At 41.7% G+C, this 17,667-nt stretch overlaps 1 protein-coding gene across 4 annotated transcripts in view; it reads left to right on the top strand.

The window, feature by feature from the left end:
* Nucleotides 1-17,667, top strand: part of LOC149184280 (uncharacterized) — a 219,133-nt gene that overhangs the window by 157,498 nt on the left and 43,968 nt on the right. For all 4 annotated transcript variants that reach the window (XR_016257253.1, XM_089417429.1, XM_089417428.1 and 1 more), the window contains exons 8-9: nt 15,360-15,416; nt 15,545-15,621. Coding sequence is in view for 3 of the 4 variants with exons in the window: in XM_089417429.1 (XP_089273555.1) it covers nt 15,360-15,416; nt 15,545-15,621 (134 nt within the window). In the remaining variant the exon portion in view is untranslated. The remainder of the gene's footprint in view (nt 1-15,359; nt 15,417-15,544; nt 15,622-17,667) is intronic.

Below are 17,667 nucleotides of genomic sequence, written 5' to 3'. Positions count from 1 at the left end.
AAAATCTGCTAAACTGACTAAGAATGACTTACTACCAATATAATTCTTTCAAAATTTGAAAATATTTAAATCGATCCCCAGTCATTGCCATCTCTTCTGCATTTCACTATGAAGAATGTTGAAAATGTAGCGAGTAAAGGTCTTCTGGCTTGTCCCTTAGCCAGTGAAGACCCCGATTTGTCTTTCTCTCAGTATGAGTGTGAGCTCATGAGTTAGTCTTTAGTTAGGATGCGTTTATTTCCAGTGTATAGGAATAATCATTGAGATGGCATGCATAGAGTTGGAGCTTCATGTGAAAATTTCTGCATCTAATAAACCAGAAATCCTATTGCAGTAAACTGATTTACATTACCTACTTGTATTCTTCTTTTAACAAGTTATTTTTGGAAATATTCAGAAAATATAAATGTAAATACATTGCACAGTGCAGCCTACACCTCTATACAAATCAAGTACTGAAAAGTAAATGAGACAATCATGCAAAGGACACACTTATTTTTGGACTAAACATCCCCGGAAAAACCCAATGCGAGAAAACTGGTGCAACAACGTTGAGGGTTTTCTATTATTAAGCAGAAGTTTTGAATACAAATGCTATTTGCCCTCTCGACAAACCAATGAAAGAGAAATACAATGACAAAGAACCTGAGTGAGTTTTACCTCACTTCACTCTGTAGAATCCGGCTGATCCGACAACAAATCTCGCTGGCCATGGCTAAAACTGTGTTTCCTCTTCGCAGTAACTGCGTGGGCCTGCGTGGAGCTCTCTAAGGCTCTGCGTCAGCACTATTGCCCATTGTGTCAGCTTTTTCGGCTGTTCCGGTTGTTTCCGGAAGCTTGCTGACTTTCTGCGTGGAAGGCAACTCTTCCTCTGCACTGGCCCTCCTGGCTCTGCGTCAAGGCTACGTGGGCCCAGAATGGCCCAGCGTCAGTGCTCTCGGCTACTGCGCTGCCTCCACAAGTTTCTCTCCGCCTCTCTGTTTGTATTCCCGAACTATCACTGCCCCTCAGTTGCAAGATCTCCCCAATCGATTTCCCTCCTGAGAACTTCTCACCTCAGAAAATCGATTTCCTCAATCTCTCTGTGTGTCTTCTCCAACTGACCCCAAGCCTCCATTTATACTTTTCCTGTTGAGAAATCAACGGCCGAGATTAAGTCTCTAATCAATGGCTAAGATTAAATTAGACTTGATCCTCGTCTCTTAGAAGCTTCTCACCCATATTTTCATTAATACCCATTAATATTTTAATTTTCCTAAGTTTAGACTTAAGAACCCCATTAAAAATATTAATTATTTTAATAAAATACAATTTGGGTGGAATTTCTCCAAACAATTTCTAGGTCTTGGAGATCTCATGTGTTTTAGCCCCTCCACAAAATTTCGGAGCTAGAGCACATCCGATGCTACCCAAAAATCAACACTCCCTCTTAGCGAGGAATGTGCTCTAGCAATACTTCCTAGCAGAAGTATCACATTGATCCATGACATCGGTCCTCTGTGTTGCTGATGCTCGGCTTGCTGCCCCTCATCCACTGTGCTTTTGCAATCTGTACTGCTGCCTATGACACTGCCACTATCGCTGCTACATCTGTACTGCAACTCCCTCTTAATATGCTGCGTTGTTAATTTTAGGTATGTTCTATGTTTAGAGCAATTTATTTCAATTTTCACAGTTAGCTCAATATCTTTTCTAGATTAGCAATCACATCAACATTGAAATAAACTGTAGATAGAACATAAACATAAATCGCAAAAGACAAACCAAGACAAGAGGACACAAGATGTGGCACTAGCCAGGGACAAACCCCGATGTGGGGAAACTCTTGATCAATTCTTCTTATATGTTCTTCAATACTTAAATAGAGAGAGACAGAGAGATAATACATTTACAACAAAAGTCAACACTTTGACTTATTTAGATAAGAGAATAGATCATCTCTAAGAAGATGATACATGAGATCAGTTGAAGACATACTGCGTCAACTGATTCTCCAAGGTGACTCCTTCACCTATCATTGTGCTGCATCTTGTCGTCACGCTGCACCTCACTGCACCATGCTGCACCCATCATCACAATGCTGGACCTTATGACCATGTTGTACACATCATACTGCTGCACCTTATGCTGCATTGTTGTCCCAATGTGTAACACTGTTGTACCTTGTGCCACTGCAACACCATGCTGTCACCTATGCGTTTGCTGCACCAAGTACCATACTGCTGTCCCAATGTGCTTGCAACACTATGCTTGCTGCACCTTGTTGTTGTTGCTGTCCCATGTACCATACTATTGCAGCACCATGAACTTCCTGCACTAAATACTAGATGTCCCATGTATCTCTGTTGCAGAATGTCACAATGTCATTGATCATTATGCTGTCCCAACAAGTTGCTGTCCCATCATTGTGCTGTCCAATGAGTTTGCAGCATCATGTACCTTTGTTGCCATGTCACAATGTCATTGCTGTCCATGCATCTTTGCAGCACTTATGTAGCCTTGTTGTCCATGCATCTTTGCAGCACTATCTAGCCTTGCTGTCCATGCATCTTTGCAGCACTTATGTAGCCTTGCTGTCCATGCATCTTTGTAGCACTATCTAGCCTTGCTGTCCATGCATCTTTGCAGCGCTTATGTAGCCTTTCTGTCCATGCATCTTTGCAGCACTATCTAGCCTTGCTGTCCATGCATCTTTGTAGCACTTATGTAGCCTTGCAGTCCATACATCTTTGTAGCTCTAAACCGTACCCAGAAACAACGTTTAGGGCTGCCTTTAGGACAGCATTAGGGCTGCTTTAGAACAACGTTTAGGGCTGCCTTTAGGACAGCATTAAGGCTGCCTTAGAACAACGTTTAGGGCTGCCTTTAGGATAGCGTTAGGGCTGTCTTAGAACAACATTTAGGGCTGCCTTCTTTGCTGCGGTTAGGGAAACCTCTTTTCCTTCAACGTTTAGGGCTTCCACTCGTAGGTTTCTCTTCCACTTAAACCCAAGACAAGTGGAGAGAAATCAAGATAGAAGTGTGTGTAGAAATGACTATCATGTCATCTCCTTTTACACTAAAACATTGAGCACATGTGGGGTTTATTTGGTTGCTGGCCGACTTTGATGAATTGTCTTATAACACAAATAAATTCATAACTCCATGAATAGTTATTGGAATCGGATGATCTTTAGATCAATCCTACACCTCTCGATGAGAGGAGTCCAAGAAAAATATCCGCTGCCATAAATAAGATGACCCACATGGAGTTTGGGCCTAGTTTCCAATTTTAACACTGCCTCTCAACTAGGGAGAACTCCATCCGCTGATCCATTTGTCCAACTGTACTATCTCTACCATCAATGCCCTACATTACTCTGCTCTACTCCACTATGCTCTGCTGAGCTCTACTTTGCTGAACCATGAAGAAGAAGAATTGATTGAGAATGTCTCATACCATTCTCTACTGACCCGAAGTTAGTTCCATATGAAGAGGGTGTGTCATAGTAGTCATACCACTCTTACTGACCCGAAGTCAGTTTCATTGATCCCAGATCAATATCACAAGAGAGTGTCTCAAACCACTCATACTGATCCCAGATCAATGGAGGTCATCCTAGCATAGGGAGTGCGGTAGATACAACAAGGAGTCCATTGATAGTACTACTAATGGTTCCTAACCCCATTTCCCTACTCATTGATCAGATGAGAGGTACTTCCCATGAGTCCTAGACTACATGGGTAGGATGCCTCGACAGGAGAACTAATCATCTTGTCCACAGGAGAATGAATCATCCTGTCCCACAGTCACCACAGGAGAACTAATCATCCCGACCCACAGGAGAACTAATCATCCTGTTGCACAGTCACCACGAGAGAACTAGTCATCCCCGCCCACAGGAGAACTAATCATCCTGTTCCATAGTCGCCATGGGATATCACAGGGAAGGCTGAGCCATTCACCTTGTACATAGCGCACCATTAGGGGAAGGTGAGTCACCCTATGGTCGCGTGTTGCTCTAGTAAGTACCCCAAGCCCCCCAGAGCTCCCAGAGCTCAATGCATGCAACATGCAGGACCCTTATAAGAAGGTTTCTCAACGACTCCAAGTCGTGCGAAGTCACAAATTTGACCTTTCCCGGGGCTTTGACAAAAAGCCCGCGACCTGTACATCAGTCTCAATGCGATGGAGCCTCCTCGCTTATCGACTTACCATATCCCAGATAAGGTAGTATCTGATGTCTATTTGCTGGAGCAATCATCGAATATGGGATTCCTCAACAATCGAATCCCCCCTTAGTTGTTACAGAGGATCACAGTGGTCATCATGTGTACAAACAGCTCACTGAAGAGCTTCCACAACCAGGTAGCTTCATACGAGATCATACTCGTAGCTATGTATTCGGTCTCGGCAGTGCTTATAGCAACTGACTTCTGCTTCCTGCTCATCCATGATATCAAAGCAGAATCCAAAGAGAACCAACACTGAGAAGTGCTCTAGTGATCCTCTACACTGCTTGCCTAGTCAGCATTCGAACAATCATGCAACTTCATATTTTCGGCAGTGTATCTCAATCCATGAGAGATTGTGCCCCGAAGACATCTTAGAAGATTCTTGGCACCAATTCAGTGAGGCTCAATCAAACATGAGCTCATCATGCTAACTGCAAAACACATATCTGGATAGAAGTTCACCAAGAACATCAATGCGAATGAGTTTATGAAACTTAGAGGAATTTCCCAAATCTAGTCCGACATCGCTACCATATAATTTCTGAAAGTTAAGATCCACGAGGTAGCCACAGGCTTATAGTTTACTATTCCACATCCGGAATCCAACTCCCTCTTACTTCTGCAAATGAGAGGGTTTGCACCTGTCGGAAATAGGTCGTCCTCAGAAGGTGCCGGTATGAGAGGTTTATCATCTACAACCTTCGAGCAATGGTTTGGATCAGTTTCACTCCTAGTGAATCTCAGCTTCATCAGATAGCTATCAATCCTCTCATACTATGCCTAGGGTGTTTTGCTTCAAGCCATAGAGGGCTTTCTTCCACCTGTATACATGAGATTCCCGATCATGAATCTCAAACTCCTCGAGTTGTTCCAAACCTGTGGACCTACTACATGAGGGGAATGGTCCCCTTGTAATATTTTCCTTTGGTACATCTCGGACATGTACCTTCATGCTCTTCTTGAATTCAGGGATCCCTGTCACCATCTAACTCACATTGGGTAGGGCCCCATAATAAGTAGACCTCTAGTGCTATAGATGAGATGTGACAATTGACATGGTCTCCAATTGACCATCCTGCAGCTTGATACAAATTTCCAACCTTGAACCCATGAGTAAAAGCATCTTAAAAAATTCTATTTTCAAACACGTACCTTTTCATCGATGAATGCCACCCTGAAACCTTTTGACTTCCATTGCTGAAATGGACATCAAGTTCTTCTTGCAATTAGGTACATAAAGAGATTCTTGTAAATGAATCGAGTTACCCTCATTCAATCTAGGGTTAACATTCCCTACACCCTTTCCGGGATAGGTGGCATAGACTCCAAGTATAATCCCGCGATTGCTTCCATCTCTACTAAATTAGACAGATCACCCTTCTATCCGATGAAGTTCCTTGAAGCACTACAATCAAGAAGCCAGATTCCCAAAGAATTTGAAGGAGAGGGGCAATACAAGATAACACTTCTTTATCTTATCAGAAGCAACATTTGATTCTTCATACTTAGGGTTCCTTGCTTTCTTGAAGAGTCTGATCATTGAAGATGTCCCTAGAATGATTGTTATCTTCGTCAAGTGATGTGTCCCTACCATTCAGACACTCCTTCGCATAATGGCTAGACTTATTAATACCAAGGCATCTGCCTTTCCTTCCACCCTTAGATCCAGACTTCCCATTGAAGTGATCTTTAGGTGGGCCATCAGAGGCTTCCGCTGCGCCATTCTCATAATATTCTTTGCTTCGACTTCACCCTTGGCGAATTTGAAGAGGGATGAGGAATCCATTGATCCTTTTGTCTTTTCCCAACTGTCTTCGGTGATTGCTCTTTCACTCTTGCTTGGGCTTTGTCTTCACCTTAGCTCTGAAACCATGTTAATTTTAGGTATGTTCTATGCTTAGAGCAATTTATTTCAATTTTCACAGTTAGCTCAATATCTTTTCCAGATTAGCAATCACATCAGCATTAAAATAAACTGCAGATAGAGCATAAACATAAATTGCAGAAGACAAGCCAAGACAGGAGGACACAAGATGTGGCGCTAGGCGGTTAGCCAGGGACAAAGCCCAATGTGGGGAAACCCTTGATCAATTCTTCTTATATGTTCTTCAATAGTTCAGCAGAGAGAGAGAGAGAGATAGTACATTTACAACAAAAGTCAACACTTTGACTTATCTAGATAAGAGGATAGATCATCTCTAAGAAGATGATACATGAGATCAGTTGAAGACATGCTGCTTCAACTGATTTTCCAAGGTGACTCCTTCACCTATCATTGTGCTGCATCTCATCGTCATGCTGCACCTCACTGCACCCATCATTACAATGCTGGACCTTATGACCATGTTGTACACATCATACTGCCGCACCTTATGCTGCATTGTTGTCCCAGTGTTTCTCACTGTTGTACCTTGTACTACTGCAGCACCATGCGATCACCCATGTGCTTGCTGCACCAAGTACCATACTGCTGTCCCAATGTGCTTGCAACACTATGCTTGCTACACCTTGTTGTTGATGCTGTCCCATGTACCATACTATTGCAGCACCATGAACTTGCTGCACTAAATACTAGATGTCCCATGTATCTCTGCTGCACAATGTCACATTGTCATTGATCATTGTGCTGTCCCAACAAGCTGTTGTCCCATCATTGTGCTGTCCAATGATTTTGCAGCACCATGTACATTTGCTGCCATGTCACAATGTCATTGCTGTCCATGCATCTTTGCAGCGCTATGTAACCTTGTTGTCCATGCATCTTTGCAGCACTTATGTAGCCTTGCTGTCCATGCATCTTTGCAGCACTATCTAGCCTTGCTGTCCATGCATCTTTGCAACACTTATATAGCTTTTCTGTCCATGCATCTTTGCAGCACTATCTAGCCTTGCTGTCCATGCATCTTTGCAGCACTTATGTAGCCTTGTTGTCCACGCATCTTTGCAGCACTTATGTAGCCTTGCTGTCCACACATCTTTGTAGCTCTAAACCGTACCTAGAAACAACGTTTAGGGCTGCCTTTAGGACAACATTAGGGCTGCTTTAGAACAACGTTTAGGGGTGCCATTAGGATAGCGCTAGGGCTGCCTTAGAACAATGTTTAGGGCTGCCTTCTTTGCTTTGGCTAGGGCAACTTCTTTTTCTCCAACGTCTAGGGCTTCCGCTCCTAGATTACTCTTCCACTAAAACCCAAGATAGGTGGAGAGAAATCAAGATAGAAGTGTGTGTAGAAATGACTATCAAGTCATCTCCTTTTATACTAAAATGTTGAGCACATGTGGGGTTTATTTGGTTGCTGGCCGACCTTGACGAATTGTCTTATAATACAAATAAATTCATAACTCCATGAATACTTATTGGAATTGTATGATCTTTAGATCAATCCTATACCTCTCGATGAGAGGAGTCCAAGAAAAATATTAACTGCCATAAATAAGATGACCCACATGGAGTTTGGCCCTAGTTGCCAATTTTAACATGCATCATGCTGCCCATAGCACTGCCACTGCTAACTTCTGCACTGCAACTCAGTTGCTGAGAAGTAAGCAACTGAAAAGGCCACCCAAAGGCTGACATGCTAGTCAGTCTGGATGACCCGTGACGCTGAAGCTACCTCTACTGCTAATCTGTGCTGACCGTCTGATGCTACTGCACTGTTGTTGTATCTGCTCTGTGCCTTCCGCACTGCTGCAACACTCTATTGTGCTGCTTTAGACTTTGGCACTCTAGCTCTGCCACTATTGCTCCATCATCCCTCGCACCAACTGACTCTCGTCATTCTGCTATTGTCATTAAGGGCTCTCGTAGCTGTGTGTGATCCAAGAATTTGGGCACCTCAAGGATCTTGCCCACATGTAGTCCTCTCGGCTACAAGTCAATATCATCCCATGTCTTCTCTAGAGGTGCATGGGCACTCATGGCGCAATCCTCATCGTCTTCTTTGTCAGCTTGCGTTGGAGCAACCTTTGAGTCAGGCTTCTCTTCTTTGCTTCTTCTGAGGGCACTGCGTGGCGAAATGACCCATTTCTCCACATTTGAAGCATCTGACTTTGGATATGTCCTTCTTTCTCCTCTTCTGCTCCCTTTGCTGTCTCGCTGATGCGAGAGTTGCATCCTCCTCTTGCTCCTTCTTGGCTCTGATCCCTTTGCTGCTGCTTCTCGCCTTGGTTAATCGTCTGATCTTTTCCTGTCAAAGAGCTGCCCACATCTCCTCCTAATTGGGGTGAGAAGCCTTGCCCAAGATGCTTTGGACAAAGGTTTCCCAGTCTTCAGTGGCTACGTTCACAGCAGTCTTGACCATGAATTCAGGATTTGGTGTAGGCCCTACAGAAGTTAACTGGTCTCAGGTCCCTTACAACCTTAGAAGGAAGGGATCATTTTCTTCTCCCTTATGCATCTGATACTGTCTTAGCTGACTCTCAAGAAACATCTTCCGTTGAGCAGAAGTTCCCTCGTACAAAGTGGTCAAGGCCTCCCACATTTCCCTTGGTGTGTCCTTCTCAACAATATGTGGGATCATACGATCCTTGATCCCGTCCAAGATCATGCACTTCGCTTTTGCCTGAGCCTCCTCGTACTTCTTGAGAGGATCAACATCAACTGGAACAACAACCGTCTTCAAGGCATAATCCTTGATGCGATTTTTGTCCAAAACTGCCAGGATCCTGGCCTTCCAGATGACAAAGTTGGATGCTCCATCCAACCTGTCCCGATCCCTTAGTCCATTAACTGACATCTTTGCTCAAATGAGTGTTGAACAGGTTCTCTTCTCTCTCTTTTGCTGCTGCCCCAACAAAACTCGGATCTGGATTTCTTTGGCGCTAGAAATCCTCTAAGGAACAAGCTCCCTTTGAAATTCAATTTTTTTTCACAGAAATCCTTCTGCCACCAACTGTTGAACCACCCTTCTCTGATCTCTCTTTGTTGTTGCTCAGCATTGAGTCTAGATTTCTTGGCAAGAAATCTTCTGAGGAACTGATTCCCTCTACTCTGCTTCTGCTCCACTCGGTATTGTTCGACACCAATAGAATCAACACCCCACCAGCAACTCTAGATGAAATTTGCGTTGCACCTCTAGCCCTGACAATTGGAAAACCGAGACTCAACAGTCTCTGCGCTGGCCCAACGATCATTGCACTGCCCTCTGCAGCAACAACGTCACACAAATAGGTTAACGCAGGCTCTGCGTGAGCCTCCCTTGTTGATTGCGTCACCCCTCTGTTCTCTCGACCAGAAACTACGCTGTCATTTGGGACAGCTGCCTTCACGCACAAATTTTCTTCTGTTCTTTTGCTGATGGCTTCAGTCCTCCTTTATCTGCAATCGCTCTAATACCATGTGAAAATTTACGAATCCAATAAACCAGAAATCCTATTGCAGTAAACTGATTTACATTACCTAGTTGTATTCTTCATTTAACAAGTTATTTTCGGAAATATTCAGAAAATATAAATGTAAATACACTACGGCCTACACCTCTATACAAATCAAGTACTAAAAATAAATGAGACAATCATGCAAAGGACACTTATTTTTGGACTAAATGTCCCTGAAAAACCTTATGCGGGAAAACCGGTGCAGCAACTCTGAGGGTTTTCTATTATTAAGCAAAAGTTTTGAATACAAATGCTGGTTTCCCTCCTGACAAACCAGTGATCGAGAAATACAATGGCGGAGAACTTGATTGAGTTTTACCTCACTTCACCCGGCAGAATTCGGCTGATTTGACAACAAATCTGGCTAGCCCTGACTACAACTGCACTGCCCCTTTGCAGTAACTGCATGGGCCTGTGTGGAGCTATTTGAGGCTCTGCATCAACACTTCTGCCTACTGCGCCAATGTTCCTGGTTGTTCTGACAGTTTTCGGCAGCTCCCCGAATTTATGCGTGGAAGGAAGCTCTTCCTCTGCGCTGGCCCTCCTGGCTCTACGTCAAGGCTGCGTGGGCCTAGACTGGCCCAGCGTTAGTGCTCTCGGCTACTGCGCTGCCTCCACAAGTTTATCTTCGCCTCTCTATCTGTATTCCCGAACTGTCACTACCCCTTAGCTGCAAGATCTTCCCAATCGAATTCCCTCCTGAGAACTTCTCACCTCAGAAAATCGATTTCCTCAATCTTTCTGTGTGTCTTCACAAACTAACCCCAGGCCTCCATTTATACTTTTCCTGTTGAGAATTCAACGACCGAGATTAAGTCTCTAATCAACGACTAAGATTAAATTAGACTTGATCCTTGTTTCTTAGAAGCTTCTCACCCATATTTTCATTAATATTTTAATTTTCCTAAGTTAGACTTTAGGAACCCCATTAAAAATATTAATTATTTTAATAAAATACAATCCACGTGGAATTTCTTCAAATGATTTCTGGGTCTTGGAGATCTCATGTGTTCTAGCACCTCCATGAAATTTCGGAGCTAGAGCACATCCGATGCTACCCAAAAATCAACACTTCAGTTGAGTGGAGCCTTCATCAGTTTGACGACAGAATGAGTTGGCAATTACATGTTCAGTTAGAGTGAGTTAGTCTTTAATGTTGATTGAAGGAAGAATGAGTTAAGACTCCACGTGTTGATTGGAGTAAGGATGAGAAGAACTCTTAGTTAACTCTCTAATCAAAACTCAAGTTTCTAAATTGGCCTAGGCCCCTTGCATGCTCGAATTGGGTCTGAAAAGAGGAGGACGAAGGCACAAAGAATTATTGTTTTGTGCACAAGGTTGTGAGACAAAGCAACTCATGAGTTTGTGAGAGAGTCTTGATTGTGGAGAGTGCAAAGAACTTGTTTCCTAAGAAATAGGAGGAATAAGTGCATGAGTATTTAGGAGTTGGTCGTGCGTAGGAAGGAGGAGCTGGGGTCCTAAGAAATAGGGGCTGAAGTGTGCGAAGAAATATGGCTGAAGTGTGCTAGAAAATAGGTCCTAAAAGGTGCTAGGAAATAGGAGATCAAGGCAAGGAATAAGGTTGCTGAGTGTGCAAGCAAGTAGGAGCAGAATTGAAGTAAGACAATGGGGTTTACAGAGCAAGTCAAGGAGGCAACAAAGGATTGGTTGCGAGATAGAGGGTCGAGATCCAACAATGACCTACGCCAGCTGAGATCAACTATATCAGCTGAGATTTGTGAGTGAAGCATAACACTTTCTCAAGCGAGACAATTTTCTCTGTAATAGATTCATTTGTTCCAAGACGATCAATAAAATACCACATCAAGAAAGTAGGTTTTCCCTGTTGGGTTTCCTGAGAAAACAAGTGTGTCAATATTTGTGTGATGTGTTTTTATCTCTGTGTTCATATTCCGCTGCTTATAAGTTGTTAAAGGACTCTATATCTTGGTGAAAGTTAACTAGTTTACAATTTTAGATATTCATCTAAGTTGTAGAGCTTCATGGAAATTTAACATGGTATCAGAGTAGAGATCAACATAAAGATCAACACCAAATTGACCAGTCAATGAAGAGTGCAGATTAGGCAGAAGGCTTGCGCTAGAGTTTTGAAGATCAGTTTTTGGATCGTAATACGACGTTCCTAGGACTAAGAGCAGATCACAGTTTAGAGGGAGCCTTGGAAGTAGCGGATCTCAGTGGTGTTGGAAGATAATGGGGTGCTAGAATTTATGGCAAATCAAATAGTACCACCTCAAGATCCCCAACAGTTGATCTAAGATTAACAAGAATGACACCAAGGCGAGGAGGATCATTCTTGAGCGGGTCAGAGATCATATTATCCCTCATCTCCATGGGAAGAAAACAACATATGAGATGTGGAAAGCCATCTTAGATCTGTATCAAGGTTCTAGCGATGTCAGGAAGCTTGCCTTGAAGGAGAAGCTAAGAAGTATCTAGATGAGCTAACAAGAGCCCATTATCACATATCTCTCGATGTTCACTCAGGTTCGAGATGAGCTAGGTGGAGTGGGCGTGACTATAGCAGATAGTGACCTTGTGAGTCTTGTGCTATTGGGACTTCATCAGTCTTGGTATAGTTTGTAGGATGTAGTAAGTGGTAGAGAGAATATTCCTAGTTGGGAAAGGTCGTTGAGTGACTGCGTTCAAGAAGAAATCTAGAGGGAAACGAGAGTTGGTAGATCAACTACCACAAAGGACAAGCAGAACTTTGCCTTGACAGGCAGAGGTAGCAAAGTCAAGGGCAAGAAGGGCCAAGGAGAGGCCAAGTGCAGTCAGAAGGGTGAAAAGAAGAAGAAGGATTTGAGTAAGATCAAGTGCTTCCATTGCCATGAGTTTGGGAACTATGCCATTAAGTGTCTTGATTGGAAGGAGGAGTCTAGTAAGGATCACGTCACTGCATTAGTTGAGGTAGATGGTTTTTCTTCTGAGTTCGAGAAAGATTTCTCATTGATAGCTTGAATGGCAAGCTCAACAGACAACAATGTATGATACATTGATTCTGGAGCATCCTTCCATGATCAGGAATAGGAAGTATTTCAAGGAAAAGGACATGAAGTTTTAGATCGAGCTAGGAAATGATGGCAAGTATGCAACTAGGGGTGTTGGTACTGTCAGTTTTCAGAGGGAGTCAGGTAATCCTCTCCATCTCAGGGAAGTCCTCTATGTTCTAGGCCTGAAGCAAAATCTTGTCTCAGTAGCTACCCTTGAGAATCTTCAACAGAGGTAAGGCTTACCTCAAGCACTTAGCTTCTAGATGTAAGAAGAAGATAGGTGTGAGGATGCAAAATCTTTACAAGTTCCAGGTAGAGATAGGCCCACCCTTGAGCAACAAGGTAGAAAGTGTGCAGAGTAGAGAAGTGATGGTTGAGGAGAGAAGAGCTTTGAGGGAATCCTTAGAGCAAGAGTAGGTTAGAGCTCCTAAGAAGGAGCCTCAACTAGTATCACAATTTGAGTCTCGGCTAGTTGGTAGTTGGGTCATCTAGCAGGATGATGAGGAGCAAAGCCTAGGGTGAGTGGAGGCAACCACTCAGTCAATGACTCCTAGTATAGGGAGAGAGTTTGAGCCAAGTGGGCAGAAGAGTTGTTTAGGGAGGATCAAAAGAAAGTTGGACCTCCTAGTAGCACCTTCAGCCAGACTAAGCAGCCACGAAAGTAAATGGGGTACATGGTGCTTATGACTGAGGTGTAGACTATTAGAATAGGAGTATGGTTGGAAGGAACAAACCTTCAGATCATATTCCATAACAACAAGCAGGGAAGTCTTCTAGTTCAGAGGGAGCAATTGCAACAATAGATAACTTGGTGGTGTTGAAGACAAACCCTAGTGGAAGATGTTCTTCCAAAAGTATTTTCCTCACTAAGGAGTGTTGAAAATGTAGCGAGTAAAGGTCTTTTGCTTGTGCCTTAGCCAATGAAGACTTCGATTTGTCTTTCTCTCAGTATGAGTGCGAGCTAATGAGTTAGACTTCAATTAGTATGAGTTTATTTCCAGTTTATAGGAATAATCATCAAGATGGCATGCATAGGGATGGAGCTTTAGTTGAGTAGTGTCTTCATAAGTTTGACTACAAAACGAGGTGGCAGTTACATGTTCAGTTAGAGCGAGTTAGTCTTTAGTGTTTATTGAAGGAAGAACAAGTGAAGACTCCAAGTGTTGATTGTAGTAAGGACAAGAAGAACTCTCAGTGAACTCCAAGTGTTGATTGGAGTAAGGAGGAGAAGAACTCTCAGTTAACTCGCTAATCAGAACTCGAGTTTCTAAACTGAGCTAGACCTCTTGCATGCACGAATTGGGTCTATAAAGAGGAGGACGAAGGCACAAAGAATTATTGTTTTGTGCACAAGGTTGTGAGACAAAGCAGCTCACGAGTTTGTGAGAGTCTTGATTGTGGAGAGTGGAGAGAACTTGTTTCCTACGAAATAGGAGGAACAAGTGTGCAAGTATTTAGGAGCTGGTTGTGCGCAGGAAGGAGGATCTGGGGTCCTAAGAAAAGGGGCTGAAGTGCGCTAAAAAATATGGCCCAAGTGCGCTAGAAAATAGGGCCTGAAGGGTGCTACAAAAATAGGAGATTAGCACAAGGAACAAGTCTGCCAAGTGCACAAGGAAGCGGGAGCAGAATTGAAGCAAGACGGCAGGGTTTACAGAGCAAGTCAAGGAGGCAGAAGAGGATTGGTTACAACTACAAGCTAGAGGGCCGAGTTCAAGCAGTGATCTAGGCCAGCTGAGATCAACCATATCAGCTGAGATTTCTGAGTAAAGCAGATTGTTTTCTCAAGTGAGACAGTTTTCTATGTAATAGATTCAATTGTTCCAAGACAATCAATAAATTACCACATCAAGCAAGCAGGTTTTCCCTGTTGGGTTTCTTGAGGAAACAAGTGTGTCAATATTTGTGTGATGTGTTTTTATCTCTGTGTTCATATTCCGCTGCTTATAAGTTGTTAAGGGACTCTGTATCTTGGTGAAAGTTAACTAGTTTACAGTTTTCAGTTATTCATCTAAGTAGTTGCAGAGTTTCGTGAAAATTTAACAAAGAATTGCAATAGTCTATCCCAATTTCCCTCGCAAAAGTTTTGTCAGAGCAAGAAACAAGGGCTATTTCAAATTTCTCTGTAGATTTTCATGCTTCAAAGTTTGAATATTTGTTGTGTAAAGCTTGTTGGATATTAATAAAATTATCTTATCTTATGTAACTGTTACAGTATGCAGAGATGCAAAAATTTACCTTAGACCAATAGTGGAAACTTGGAACAACAAATGACAAACACATTCAAACATGAGATCTTCAGAATTGAAATGCAAACTAACAAAATTGTGTATCGTGCTTCAAATTTTAAATGACAGTGATTCTGGAGATAGAAGTGCCAACATGATAGGTAAATAATTTATGTAGAATTTTAGGTATGTAAACTGGGGTTGTTCAAGTGCTGTCATTACTGGGTTATTGAATGACTTTGCATGCCAGTTCCATTGCCAAATCAAGATAAGCTACATCAATGCAATATCATTGTTGTATTGAATCCTTTAGAACAAAAGTAAGTGAAAAATATTGTACAATGAATAAGTATAGGAATTGATACACACGAAATTTGGTAGGGTTTCCAATTGATAATTCGGTTGTCATTGAACTGTTAGGTTCTTTTTTATGTCAAGACTAAGGAACATTAGAAACAAAGATTTATTCTGCTTCTATAGTTATCAACAGTCATGATCAGTTTGATGGCCTTGGTGTCTAATTGTTCAGGCGGTTGCTATGGAACATTCTTGGAGTGCTGCTGCAAATAGAGCTGCAGGAGTAAAAGTAGGTTAAAGGAAGTCCCACCTTCTGTTTATTAAAGTAATTTGAGGATTCCATTCAAAGTCAAATTGAATATGTTTTGTGAGGGTTGTCATAACATTTATATGATCGTATTTAACATGTGTGCATAGGTCCTTGATAATCCTAAGCTTCTGAAGCAAAGTATGAAGAGGGAGAAACAGAAGCATCACAAAAATGCACAGAAATGGTGAGCTCTATGCTATTTTATTCTGCTATTGATTGGTAAAAACCAGGATTGGTTTATTTTATTGAATTAGTCAGTGGCGCTAAACCTTATTGTGTGATTTATGCCTATATTCTGAATTCAGTCTTTATAGCATATTTTAACTCTTGTTTATGGGAGAGTAATTTGATTTCTTTGGGATCTCAGTATTCTAGAATCCATATTGGCTGTGTGTTGCTTATTTAGTCTTCGGTGTTCTAGGGTTGGTAAGATTTGTTGTTGAATTATCTTATATGGTGATTAATATATTGTGTTCATGTGGGAGGGCATTTGTGCATTCCCAGTGAAAGTTATGCAGCCCTATGTTACATTAAATGGCTCATATATACAAGTCACAACCGAGAGTTTATCTGTTCCCTACCTGTATTGAATCATTGCTGCATTGAAATTGTTTACTAGGATTGTTTTTGCCACCAAGGAGATGTTTGATCATACCCCCACACAATGGGCCTTTTCACAAAGTTGTCTGAATACTCTTGTTATATGTAATTAATGTTGAAGTTAATCTCTAGTCCAATAAGTTGCAATTAACAATCATTTTTCCTCAGCGTGAAATCCTAATAAAAAAATTGTTTTTTCTAATTTCAAATGCAAAATCCATCAATGTAATGTTCAGTCTTAATGCTATATAGGCATTTTCCTCTTACAGTTGTTTTCCAAACACGTCTATATGCTAATAATTAACATGAACAAGATAGTCTTAATGCTATATAGGCATTTTCCTTCTTTTATAGTTGTTTTCCAAACACGTTTATATGCTAAGAATTAACATGAGCAAGACAAGACAAGCAAGTGGCAAAAAAGCCTCAGGGCATTGTATTATATTGTATTGTTCTTAAAATGTGAATATATAATACATCAATTCTGTTTCTAGATCTTCTAGATCTAGATCTTGATCACACTGACAACTCATCAGTGGATCATCACAAAACCTCATGAAGGTAAGAATTACAAGTCATGACAATGGTATTATCGGACTTTGTGATTGTCTAGGGACTCACAGTATAACATTCCCTCTCTCAATCACAAGTCTGAATAATTTTACCAATAACCTTTGTTATCTTCAATCTGAAACTGCTGAATTGATTTTTGACGAAGATATGCCTGTAAAACTGCCAATATTGGAATGTCTGGAAGTGAACAACTGCTATGTCTGATCATTTCCATTGAATGATTGTAGATTGACTGAATGCTAGTAGAAATGACTGATAAGACTTCTTAACTTGAAGCCTGATATTTGATGTTCCCCCCTATCAGGTGCAAAGCGAGAAGTTTTCAATAGTTCATTCTTGGAAGGTGTTTGTTCCGTTTTTATTATTTATTTTTATGGCCAAAGGCCTATTGGTGAAAATGGAGAAACTCCAACTTGTGTAGTGAATGCTTAAGTTATGACGACAACAATGTTGACGATTTTTTTGATAGCCAAGGGCCTGGATCAGAGAACGTGCTCTGTGCAGTGGTTGAGCGGCCAAAGGATCGAACTGCTCTCATACCAAATGAAATGAACAAAGTTCGTTCTTCAAGTTAAATACTCTAGAAGACTTGGAATATAAAGATCTCCATTGAGATACAATAATATATATTAAAATGTATGAGCAAGAATGATGATACAAATGAGAGGGAGAGGCACTGCCTAGTATATACGCAGGCCCCTCACTCTCATTTGTATCATCATTCTTACTCATACATTTTAATATATATTATTGTATCTTAGTGGAGGTCTTTATATTCCAAGTCTCTTGGAGTATTTAATCGGAAGATCGAACTTTGTTCGTTCCATTTGGTATCAGAGCAGTTCGATCCTCTGACCGCTCAACCACTACACAGAGCACGTTCTCTGATCCAAGCCCTTGGCTATCAAAAAATCGTCAACATTGTTGCCGTCGTGACTGAAGCATTCGCTACACAAGTTGGAGTTTCTCCATTTTCGCTAGTAAGCCTTTGGCCATAAAAATAAATAATAAGAAAAAGGGAAAAAGAGTAAAAAAAGAAAAGAACTCATAGATATAT

The sequence above is a fragment of the Pinus tabuliformis genome, chromosome 3_2 (genome assembly GCF_031772625.1).
Source record: "Pinus tabuliformis cultivar Carrire ecotype Pingquan chromosome 3_2, CPIR1, whole genome shotgun sequence".
NCBI lineage: Eukaryota > Viridiplantae > Streptophyta > Pinopsida > Pinales > Pinaceae > Pinus > Pinus tabuliformis.
The sequence above is the reverse complement of the archived record's forward strand: the minus strand, read 5'-3'. Positions and strand labels throughout refer to the sequence as shown.